At 40.2% G+C, this 12,856-nt stretch overlaps 1 protein-coding gene across 11 annotated transcripts in view; it reads left to right on the plus strand.

The window, feature by feature from the left end:
* PLB1 (phospholipase B1) overlaps positions 1-12,856 on the plus strand; it is an 89,986-nt gene that overhangs the window by 36,494 nt on the left and 40,636 nt on the right. For all 11 annotated transcript variants that reach the window (XM_084514843.1, XM_084514847.1, XM_084514844.1 and 8 more), the window contains 10 exons: positions 1,074-1,117; positions 1,932-2,040; positions 2,940-2,991; positions 5,484-5,564; positions 7,148-7,213; positions 7,912-8,012; positions 10,328-10,409; positions 11,203-11,307; positions 11,991-12,086; positions 12,564-12,635. In XM_084514843.1, the coding sequence (XP_084370969.1) occupies positions 1,074-1,117; positions 1,932-2,040; positions 2,940-2,991; positions 5,484-5,564; positions 7,148-7,213; positions 7,912-8,012; positions 10,328-10,409; positions 11,203-11,307; positions 11,991-12,086; positions 12,564-12,635 (808 nt within the window). The remainder of the gene's footprint in view (positions 1-1,073; positions 1,118-1,931; positions 2,041-2,939; positions 2,992-5,483; positions 5,565-7,147; positions 7,214-7,911; positions 8,013-10,327; positions 10,410-11,202; positions 11,308-11,990; positions 12,087-12,563; positions 12,636-12,856) is intronic.

Here is a 12,856-nt window from a genome sequence, read left to right on the forward strand (position 1 = left end):
CCACTTAGGCATTCTGTGTTTGTCCCTGCTATTTCTACTGTTTGTCTGCTCTTCCCCATTACAGCCCATGTGACCTGTTTGTCTCGGTTAAAATCAATGGTCTACAAAAAGGCAGAATGTGATCTTTTTCCTGCTTCTATTTCATGCATAGTCTCTATTTCCTTGACCCTTTCCCAATATTGCTTACATCACTCAGAACAGCTTATCATTAGTCCAGAATCTTACATATTACTTTAATATGTATGCAGCACTTTAATAGACAGGTCCAAAAGCTATTCTGAAGAAAGGTAATCATGTTCACTTACTAACTTGCAAGCATAAGACTTAACACCAAGCCTGTCAGGCTGATTTTCTGCTCATTGTTTCTTACTCATTTGAGAAACTGCAGCTCTATAGAGGTTTGAAGAGGTACTAGAACACCTCAAAATATTCTGTTCCAAATTAAAGGAGTACTAGAGATGAGTTGTAAGTACAACTTTTAAGATTTTGATCAATAATATTCTACTGATGTTTTTGGATAAAGAGTACAAGCTTCCACTACAGTATAAGGAAGGCTACAGAGTACAGAAGATGGTGATTTTTACCGCTCTAGCAGTATTCTTCCAGCAAAGTGAGATTGGGTTGGGGAGTTGGGAGGTAGGAAAAGTGTTGAGTGTATTTATCTCTCTGAAATATCTACTTTTAGAACTTGTTTTTGTGGATACAAAGGGTTTGTTAACTAGAAATGGAAGTAATAAATATTTTAATAGGGATAACGATAGCTAAGTGGTAGCTTTTTAAAATTCTTATTTCTGTCAGCAATGTTTTAACATATGCCACAAGATGCGAAGACTGAAAGGGCAGTTAGTGTACGGGGATATTAATATAATTATGATTATGGCAGTCTCTAATTTGCAACCCTTTTGGTATGCACACAAAGAGCTTGCTTTGACTTAATACAAACAACCACCAGAGAACGTGCTGTGTACATCTATAGAAAACTCATAAGGGGGAGCTCTCCTACTTAGTCCACTACCTTAAGAAGTCCATCATATTTTGGAACATTTTTTTCTTTTTTTTTTTTTTTTTTACAGTGTTGGAGGAAATGAAAACATAAGCACGGTCACAACACTAGCAAGTAAGTGTTTTTTTTCTGTAAACCTGATAAATATCTAGAGTTGTTTATTAAAGCACATGTTAAAATAAAAAGGAAAAGCGGTGAAGACAGACTTTACAATTTGTAACATGGCAGAATGGATCACTTTGTATTCAATGTCCAGTGCTGAGCAGAAGTTGTGTAACAGCCAGACTGTAATTTGTTGTGCATGACTTAACCGTGTATTTTGTAATTCCCAGGGGTTCAGTTGTTTCTGTATTCTGTTGATTATAATTCTGTCTAAAATGTATTGGGAATAGATGAATCAAACAGTCTGTAAGGCTGCTTTGCAATCTAAGATCTGCAGCGGGATCTAGGTCTTTAGGGTTAATGCATCCAGGGAGATCAGGCTAAAGGATTTGATTCCTACCCACCTCTAGTTAATGTAATGGCTCCTGCCTGAGCATACTCAGACTCAGTTACCCAACAAAAATGTATAGCTAGCCCATGTGATCGTATTAGGTCATGATGCATGGAGGTGTTCAAGGCCAGGCTGGGTGGGGCTCTGGGCAACCTGGTCTAGTGGGAGGTGTCTCTGCCCATGGCAGGGGGTTGGAATTAGATGGTCTTTAAAGTCCCTTCCAGCCCAAACCACTCCGTGATTCTATGATATCTGAATGCTTGAAATTCAGAAATCTGAAGGCAAGGTAATATTTACGCATTTACTATGCTTTGAGGTTTTTTGGTAGGTATGTCTTAAAGTATTTAAATGCTCTTTTACTAAGATCTAATCTTTATAACCCCACTTGTTACCTGCTAAGTAAGCAACATTTCAGGGTGCTTTCTTTTTCTGCAGATATTCTTCGTGAGTTCAACCCATCCCTGATTGGTTATTCTACTGGCACTGGAAGGGAGACTACGGAAAATGCTGCGCTCAACCAAGCAGTGGCAGGGGATAAGTCAGAGTAAGAGGAAAACTCTTATTTTTAACAGAAAATAAAACTCACTTTTAACTTAAAAAATAAATAAATAAAAGGTGCAAACTATGGAGTTTGACAAGAGTGCAGATAAAACTGATTGGCAAACCCAAATGTAATTCTTGAGCCCATCACTAGTAGGAAGGATGAGAAATGTGATGGAGGCTTTAAAGTTTTTCTTATCTCCATCAAGTAAATCATCAGCAAAGGCAAAGCTTCTGAAATATTTTCAACCAAGAAGCCCAAAGCACTTTACAGGCACCAGTCAGAAAGCTTCATATCCCTGTCGTGAATATTCCCATTTTATAAGAGGTATATTCAAACCCTCTTGTTGGTAGGACCACAGTTTCATGTAGAGAAACCAAAAGAAAATTATGGATTGCTTATGAGTAGTCTGTGGCAGAGCTGGGAATTAACTAGAGACCACTATGCTCAGTCTTCAGTGAAATTCATATAATTTTTTTTTCCACTTGGGAACACTTCTTATAAAACATGCATCAGTGGCTTGAGGCCATGTAATAACATCGACACACGCATGGATACTTCAGTGATGTGTGTATTAATAGCATCTGTCTGATGCTGGGAAGGAGCACAGTGCATTTGTTTTGAGGTAGTGCAGTTATTTTCTATACAGTTTATAAAAGTGTAACTATGCAGCATTTGCAAAGAGGTCAAGTGCCTCTTGTATGCCATTTTCTCACTTTTTTTTTTTTTCCGCATCACTGTCTCAAAATATAGCCTTTTTGAGTAATCATACCTCTCATCCTGCATATAATAAAAAAAGGAGTTTCCCAGTTTTTTCCTTTTTTTAGTTAGGGATGTCAATTCATTGACTTTCCTCCTTACCTTGATATCTATACAGAATTAATTTTCTTATTAATTTTTAGGGATGTTCCTGCACAGGTTAGAAGACTGGTGGATCGAATGAAGAATGATACTGTGAGTTTAACACGTCATTGATATCTTTAGAAGAATTAAATTATGTGGCATCATTTGTTTCTAACAGCACAACAGACCAACAGCAGACGCCAGACATAAAGCTATGTGTACAACAGTGTACAGTGTAGCATTCCTTGGTGCCAAGTGTGAGTCAGTACAAAATCATCTGTAGTTTTGTCTTAACTGAATTTGTACCAGCACGTGTTAGGACTGCTGTGGTTTAACCCTGCAGGTGGCCTGACACCACGCAGCTGTTTGCTCACTGCCCCCATTTGTGGTGGGACTGGGGAATTAAAAGTGCAATAACTTGTGGGTTGAGATAAGGATAGCTTAATTAGAAGGGGCTAAGAAAAAGGGGGAGGGGAGAGCAGAAAACACTACAACAAGAAGAATAAACAAAGTGAGTGCACAATGCGATTCTCACCACCCACTGACTCATGACCAGCCAGGCTGTGAAAAATTACAGTCCCCCCCAGCCAACTAACTCCCCCAGGTCTTATCTCTGAGCACAACTCCACGTGGTGTGGGACATCCCTTTGGTTGGCTGGGGCCAGCTGTCCTGGCTGTGTCCCCTCCCAGCTCCTGGTGCACCCACAGCCTGCCGGCTGGCAGGGCAGCACGAGGAGCAGAAAAGTCCTCGACTCTGTGTAGTATCAACTTTATTCTCATTCTAAATATATTAAACACAGCGCCACACCAGCTACTAGGAAGAAAGTTAATGAGAAACCTATCCTGGTTTTAGCTAGGATAAAGCTATCAAACCCAGATAATTGTAATCTCCCTATCATTTCTACCACAAGTGGCTGGTAATTTCAGTGTAGTTGCCTCCCCTTGAACCTACAACACCCTGCAATATGACAGAACTTTTTCTCTGATAGGATTTTGCCATGATGCTATTAATTATCTTGTAAGAACACATTTTTGCCAGCCAAGAAGATACATGCTGGATGTTGAGGGCAACCTCTACAAATGGCAAATCATATGGAGTGAACATGTGGAAAGACTTATTTTCCTTTAAAAACTATTTAGTCCCTTTTCTGAGTTGGTAACCAGCTGACTTTTGCCTTACCACATTTGTTGTTAGAAATTATTTGATTAATGGTCTATAAGACACATATTAGGCTGAGGATTACTTGCATATTTTTCACATAACTACTGCTTTGAATGTTTGCTATTAGTATTTTGACAAATTTGCTATGCAATCAGTGACCTAGGTTACGTGATATTATTTTGGTTTTCCAATTGTGCATTTGGAAAGCAGCCAAAAAGCCTTCAAGATAACTGTGTGTACGTGTCTAGTATAAATATTCTGGTGAATACATGTTGGTAAAAATATTTACATATACCTTCCTTTTTGTGCACTTGTAAACAACAATTCACTCAGGCTATATCTGAAATGAGATTAAAAGGGGTAGCAGCTAACAATGAAGTGTTTGGATAGTTTTCATTCAAACCAGTATTTGTTGAGGCCTCTAAGCAGTACTCTGTCATATTTATTGGCTTAGAAACATCACACAAAAGAAATGAATGAAAAAAAACCTTTTATTTAATGAATTAACTAGAAAGAATGTTCACGTTAGTGATAACACATCTTTGATTTAAGAGCTCTTTTTTTTTTTTTTTTTTTCTCTTTTTAAAACAACTGTATAGCTCAGGAGGAAATTATTCCCCTCATTCTTTTAATTTGGATAAGTACATTTTGAGACCAAACTACTGAACAGTGTGTTTATCAGCTGGGAGATGTTGCCTTCTGCCTTTGAAGATAGGCACTTTTAAAACCACTTGAGGCTGATGTACTATTGTTGCTTTTCTTAGTGGTGTTTTGCACTGAAAAGTGGCAAGGTATCAAGAACAACATCAGCTACATGGTACTAATAATATCTAAACCCTTCCTCAAAGCTAAGAAGGTGTATGCTTACTGTAGCATAATTACCTTGCATTGGTTATTGCTTTGCAAAATGCTTTCAGAGAATAAATACTTTTTTTTTTTTTTTAACCAGTGTTGCTAAATAGTCAATAATGCCCGTCTATTCTATGTAGTTTCTCTCACAGCAAGACTGAAATATGTTGCCCTTCAGGGTTTTCCAGCAGTATAACTGCATTATTTATGACACAGTAAAACACATACTATCATTTTTGCAATGAAGACGTATTCCCAGAGCTGCAGGAGGAGTCAGTCGGTGCGTACACAAGATATTACTAAAAAAAAAAAAAAAAAAAAGGTAAAAAGTATATAGGTGGATTTTTTTAAGCACTATTTTTCAGAAGCCAGTAATTTTGGATAGTATTACTGATATTATAAACCTTATTTAGATCATAGTAGTTTGTACATCAAGCCATGACTACAAATTCATTTTGTTGTGAAGCAACAGAGAAGTACAAGTCCCCTGAGGTCTCCTGAGAAATGTTAAATTTGTGTTTATTCTGTTGCTCAGCCTTTATTATTATGTTTTTTTCCTCGTAACTTTCATTCGGTCTCTTTTTGTGCATAGAGAATAAATTTGCAGACTGACTGGAAGCTTGTAACACTCTTCATAGGAGGAAATGACCTATGCAAATTCTGCGAGGATCCAGTAAGTCACTCACTGCCTGCAGCGCGATCTTGGCCAGCCTGGGCATTGGGTCTGTGTGCGCTGCACTGGGTGAGAGGGCACTCAGTGGGGTAAGCACCTGAGAATGAATAAGGCAGGTCTCATTTCTGCAGCTCTGCTAATTAGCTGTGTTGAGACCTTTAGATTGTTCACCCTAATGTTATGATAAAAAGAGAGATAGCTCTAGAACACCTGTAAGTTACATAATTGTGGCTGCTTTCTTTTGCTGTCAAGTAAGATAACTTTCTGCTGTCTAATCACTTTACCACCCGTAGATAAAAGATACGGTCAAGGTTTTTCCTTTTTCCTTTGCCTTGTGCACAGTCATACAAGCATCTCACTTAGTGCTCTCTTACCAGCTTCAGTGCTATGGGAATGGTTTTACCCACAGCTTGTGCTGATGCAATTATATATAGTACAACACAGTATAAGATATATACGCATACTATATGTAACCTTTGATCTATATGATTATAGAGGAGGTGAAAGACTGGCAGACTTCTCAGATAGTGATGAAATGTTATTGTCTTATCTACTAACAAGCAGCAGAGCACATACTTTTGTTTTTTCATGATTAATTTCAGATCAGAAAAACAACAAAGAAGCACAATAAAATGGTTATAAAACAGTGAAAGGGCAATTTACCCATTATTACTTTCCGCTCCTGACCCAGAAACAAAGTGGTGTTTGCACACAAGGGTGGGTGGCTGGAAGATAGGTCGGTATCTGAAGATCAGGATGATTCTTCATGTATGTTGCATAGCCACAGATTGTGCCAACCATAATGCTTGTGGTGAACTTTGACTTAGGGACTGAATAAGGGAGCTGAGCTGTCCAGTTTTGTAGAGGAGGCCAGTGGGGCTCACAGGGAACTTCTGCTTGAAATAAAATCAAGGAGGATTAAGGCTTAAAATGAGAAAGAAAGAAATGTTTCTAATGAGGAAGTTTATCTGACTCTGGAATAGTTCCACGAGTGAAGAAATAGAAGTCAGATGGAGACAGTTGAATTAGATGAGTCAAACCACTCAAACTGAACAGTGAGACTGATGGTAAGAAGCAAGTATGTAAAGTGTTTTAATTCCTAGAGAACTACAAAGTTTCTCTGGTACATTTTACTGTGTAGGACACAGCAGTGCCAGTTATTATTTGTAGGAGGTAAGCAGTACACGCGACGCATGTTGCTAATATTCCATACAGCAGAAATAATATTCCTTTTACAAAAAAATTATCTCTTCCAATGATGGTCCCCATTAATGAGGTGTTGGCCATGTTTTTAAGAGTGGCCTAAACCAGCATGGGGTGGAGGATGCTGTAATGACTGATAATGCCCCCTGAATTTGAATCTCCCTCACTGCTATTCTGTGGCTGCAAGATGTTTTCTTGGGAGTAAGGCAGCTGTGACAGGAAAGAAGAAAAGCAGAGACAGAGAAGTTCTACGTAAGACTCTGTTACTCTTGACCCAAGAATTAGAAATGTGAGCACTGCTGCGAGAGACTCCAGACAATCAGTTGAATCTGCCTGAGTAAACCGATTGACAATGAAATTTAACCCTCTTATTTCAACAGATACGCTATTCTCCCGAAAACTACACCTATAATATTCAAACAGCTTTGGACATGCTTCACAGAGAGGTAAAACAAACTCTTCGAGTATGTGGGAGTGGGGATTGTGACCTGTTTGTAATGTATTCCCTGGTTATTGATTGAGAACTTAGTTCCTTGCACAGAAATTGTTGCATATATATAAAAACAAAACAAAAAATAAATAAAATAAAATCCTTGTGAGAGCCAGAGAGGGCTGGAGAAATATTTTACAGAATGAATAAGGATGTGCTGAGTTCTAGCTGATATGCTGCAGATAATACAAAAAGTATAACAAATCTGAACAAACATGATATTAAATGAGTTGAAAGTGCTTTGCTCATACGTTATAATCATAATCTGTGATTCTATGATTATTTTGCAAATAAATATACCTGTGGTCATGAAAAGAGGTTCTGATGCTGCAGATGAGGGTGAGGTTGATGGTGAGACTAGTCAGAGTTAGCAGCTCTCTGAGCCACACTGAAATCTGTCACAACTTGTTTAGACCTTTTCAAAATCATCATTCTCGAGTGACCAGGCGTCAGTATTTAAAATAAAAATAGACAATGCAGGTAGGGGCTGTAATTTGGTATTGTCCATGAGGGGATTAATTATTGAGAAGGAACTTTGCACACCTCTGTTATAAATAATGCAGGCTGCCAGCTGAGGTCTGCTGTGGCTGTCTAAGGGCAGAGGTGGCACTCTGCTCCAGACGTCGGCTATGGGTTTGCTTATTCTCTCGGCAGGTTCCACGGACGTTTGTGAACCTGGTGACAGTGCTTTCCATAACAAGCCTGCGCGAGTTGTACGCAGAGAAAAATGTCAGCTGCCCAAGGATTCTTATGAGGTTTGAAGATGATTTATTTTACAGCTCTCACTGTTGCTCACAGAGGGCTGGAAGGTCACCGTGGGAAACTTTCTTAAAGGGAAAAATGTTCTACTATTTTGTCTGTATATGCACATGTACCTAGACATTAATTTCAACCCGGCATTTAGGAATACCTCCACCTTTCACTGTTTGCATTTGAGCCCCACTGTATCCACTTTTTATGGAGCTGCCATTTTAATGGTTTATGCTGCAAGGGAGTTCAAGCCTGAGCAGAAAACTCAGCTGTGCAGTCTGTGGGGAAAATACAGAAAAAAAAGAGTAGGATAGTATGTTGTTTGTTTAAGTTGCTTACATTAATCTAGTTTTATCTGCAGAATTACCTCTATACAATCTTAAAACTCTCTTCTTGCTTCTGTAGTTTCTGATCTCTGTAATCTCGTTGCTGGTTACTAGTTTCTCTGCTGATTAGTCTCTAAAGCAGGTGTCTGGGTTGTTTAGTCACACCACCTGTTGCTTTTTGGATGAATAATCCTCCCAGGTCAGTGTCAATCTGTCATTGCAGTGGCAGGTCTGGGCCGTAGTGACCTTGTGGTGACTCAGGCAGGGTCTGGCATGTTCCCCTAGGCTTGTTCCTGGCAGGGCTTGCTTGATGTCAGAAAAGCAAGAAATGGCTGCTTTTCCAGACAGACATGCAGAACAGCTTTGTCCTGTGAGTGCAGGCAGCCATTGCTCCTCTTGCTGCTTGTGTCAAGGAGTTTGTGCCAGCTATCAGGCAGCAGGGAGTGCAAGAGCTAGCCTGGGGGGCAGAACCACAGGAGGACTACAGGGCCTCCTGTACCTAGCTGCTTCACTAAAACATCTGCTTCGAATTCATCCTCCTGGACCCCATCCTTCACAAGGGAATATGTAGCTGCTTGATACGGCTGGTAAAACCACCTTCTTTCAGGTGTCAAAACAAGGAGAAACATACTTGCACCCCCCTTGGCATGATTTAAGGACTCCATGGTGAAATCAGATTAAAAAAAAAAAGGTTTTTAAATTTAGAGCACAGGTGCTTCTGCATCCAGTCACAGTTTCTTTTTAACAAAGGTTACGGGGTAGAGTGCGTAGATCTCGATATCCTAATCATTGGGCAAGGATAGTTAGTGGAGCTCTTAAGATTAGATTATCTCAGGGTACTTATAACCTTATCCCATCATTTCAAGCGCCATGCTGAATTTAATAGCTGGCTGACAGCAAGCCAAGTTTACAGGGAACTAAGAAGACCCTGTGTAGAATACCAAATGCCACGTTACCCATTTGAAGAAAAAACAAAAGGAGACTTTTGACTTTGAAAGCTTCTCTTTCCTGAGAGCCATGAATAACTGAAAAAGAGACTACATGTCCAATAAGTTTGCTTTGCTTATGTTACTAAAATATTTCTGAAATACAATTTAGGCTTGTTCTACTTCTCATATAAATGTTCTGCAGAAGTCGAATCGTATTGTTTTATTAGTTGCTCTCTATTCAGACAAGTTTGGAGGTAGGGACACACATACTTTATACGTATCCATGGTTCTATGGGAAGTATTACTCAGGAATGCTTCACTATGAACAAATTAGAGGATTTTTTTAAAGGAGTCATTTGTTCTCATTTGGTTTCATGATAAAGAGGCATGCCCAGAAATGGGGAACGCCAGAAGAAAAAAATCATGTGCTAGAGGACCTGCGTGCAGGGAAGGATAAAGGTGGCCAACATGAGCTCACAGAAACTTAAAATAGCTCCAGTTGGAAGAGAAATCAGGGGGTCATCTGCCTCAAGTCCCTGCACACAGCCCGGCCAGCTTCAAAGGTAGAGAAAGTTGCTCCAGGCTGTGCAGGGTCAAGCTTTGAGTCTCTCCAAGGATGAAGAATCCAGCTTCCCTCTGGGCATCTGGTTTGGTGCTTTACCCCCCTCCACATGCTGCAACTTGGGTTTAAAGCATCTGTCCTCACCCCTTCCCACAACTGGTAGCTTCACTCCAAGCAGCTCTCCTGCTGCGTTGTTACTGCTACAGGTGACCCTAAGTCCCTTTAGCAAGGCAAAAGGTGCTGCAAGGGCTGGGACTGGGACATCATGGTTTCTCTCTGCCACTCCTTCCTTCTCTCTCTTGTCCTGTGTTCATGATTTTATCCCTAATAATGTTTCTTGTCAAGAATCAGGGCTGTGCAGAAACTCGGGGATGACGTTCAATCCTACCATTGAAAAGTCTGTCAGAAAAATCCCCCCCAGAGAAGCTTTTAACCCTGCAGATTTTCATCTAGTGAAAGGGAAAAAGACGAGCGGGTCTCAGCATGTTGTTCTCATCCTGCAGGCTTTTGTGCCCTTGTGTACTGAAATATGATGACAATTCCACTGAGGTCGAGCAGTTGGTCAACTTCAACAAAAGGTATCAGGTAAGACTAATGCATTTATTGATTTATTTTTACACATTTAGTGTAATCCTTCTGTTCTTCTCTCCTAGAAGTAGTGTGGATTTTTTTTGCCCCCTTTTTTTTTTTTCTTTCCACTGGGAATGAGAAACAGTGCAATAGCAGGGTCTGTAGTAAGAGACATAATCAAGTGACCACAGAGGGGTGAATATTGGGAGTTGGAGGGTAGTTTGCACTTGTTTTAATGACATATTTGTAGTTGTGATTTAACAACAACAACAAAGCAGTTGTGAGGGAGATGTGACTTAGCTCAAGATCTTTACAACTCTGGTTCACTAAAATAACAAAACAGATCAGGAAACATCTGTTAAAGAGTCATAGAAAGTAGAGGGCATCAGTGTGCCAGCAGTTTCTTGATCACTTATCTTGCTGGAGATAAGATTAAGTCAAAGAATGTGATAAATTTGGAATGAACTTTGGGCATGGGCTGCCAGCCAAACTGAAAACACTTCACTAGCTCTGGAAGAACATCTTTTTGACAGAATACCTAATTACTGAGCATGTTGCCTGCATGTGTTAGTCAGGTAATGATCCACAGGCTGTCTTGCCGTAGAAATGTCTGGGATGAGTCTCTGTGAAGGACCTCTGCATTTTCTGCCTGGCACAGGCTGGCAATCGCTGTCGTGTCTGCGTTTCTGCACGGAGGAGAGGGAATGCCTGCGTGAGATGTACAGTAATGAGGGACCCAGTGAGCTGAGTGTAAAAGAAAGAAAGATGACAACATGTTTATTTATTTATTTATTTTGTGCTCTTAAAGGAAAGAACCAAAGAGTTAGTGGAGAGTGGAAGATACGACACTAGGGAAGATTTCACAGTGGTTCTGCAGCCATTCCTGACTCATGTCGACATGCCAAGAACACAGGTAAAACAAATAAACAAAACCCCTACACTAAATCCTAGTGCAGCACTGATTTCTTGGAATTGTCCTGACTTGTTCTGGTAAATGTGACCAGCAGTATTCTGGCCTTATAATTCTTATAATCAGCTAAGGTAACATTTAAAATAGCAGAAAATATTTATGGAATAACTTGGAGATAATGGGCAACGGCAATGTACTCCTTGATGGCACTATTTTAGACATCAAATCCACTCCTCTACAATTACAGACAATTGTGTAGAAGATATCAGTTCAAAGTATTCACCAGGGAGCACTCATCCTACATCCCCCACACATCACGAAGTCCCTTCCAGTACTTTGGTAAAGCTAAGACTTCTAGTATAAAAACCCTTGTGCCATGAAAGATTATAATGTGTGAGTCTCTGGGGAAATAAGGAGTATGATCAATGTCTGTGCACAGGTATTCTGTGTGACCAGAGTCAGAGTGGTCTGTGTGCCTTAATACTTTGGAAATCATTTATTAAAAAGGCTCAAAGGGCTTCACAGTCTTGACTTACTAGTGTTCTCCAGCCCAGTTTAATTCTCTTCATCTCAGAGGCCTTTGCAGCTACGTTAATTTGAAGTCAGATGGGATTTTTCACAGGGGATAATGCACAGCTTGTTGCACATTTACTGCTCTCTGTGACAGCACCCATCTCGTTATCTAGGAGGGGTTGCCTGACAATTCATATTTTGCCCCAGACTGCTTCCACTTCAGCCAGAAGTCTCATTCCCAGGCTGCACGTGCTTTGTGGAACAACATGGTAAGATGTTAAAGGTTGGGTTTGTTGCACTTTGTCCTCTCCATCCTTGTCTTAGCAGGAAAAAAAAAATCACCTAAGAGAACTACTATGTAACTAGCCCTCTCTCTTTTAAACCATTAATTATGTTTATAAAAGGAAAGAGTGTTCATTTGGAGAAAAGTCACCTCAACTGTTAAACCAGTCATATCAAAACAATAAATCTCAGGATACGTTAAAACTATGAGTGTTGGACATCTTTGGGGAGATACTGCACACCTGCCACTGATCATCAGACCGCTTTTGGTACATACAGGGATTAAACTTTTCAATATGAAATGCAGCAGTGAGTGACATCACCAGAGAAGGTGCAGTGAGCAGTGTTTGTCTTGCTGTGTTGCAGGGGTGGTTCCAGCAGCTGGTAATGCAGTTACCCTCTGCTCTCTGATGCTCATTTGCTTTTCTTCTCTGCCCTCCCCCCCCAATCTTATATTCCCACAGCTGGAACCCGTAGGGAAGAAGACAGATAATCAACAAATAGGAAATGACATTTCTCTCAAATGTCCAAGTGAGGTAAATTACAAGCGTATCTGTATTTTTATGGTGGTGTTGGGGGTTGCTGGAAGTCTGCTTGTGCTATCACCAACTGCCTGGAGCACTGTTTCTGTGAGCCAAGATGGAGGGCTGGAGGTAAACTTCCTCATAGTCATGTATCATAGTCAGCCAAAACACAAGGGCAGAGTGTTTTGCCTGCCTAGCATCCATGTTGGATGAAAGACCTTCAGTGAGGGAAA

This window comes from Aythya ferina (genome assembly GCF_964211825.1).
Source record: "Aythya ferina genome assembly, chromosome: 3".
NCBI lineage: Eukaryota > Metazoa > Chordata > Aves > Anseriformes > Anatidae > Aythya > Aythya ferina.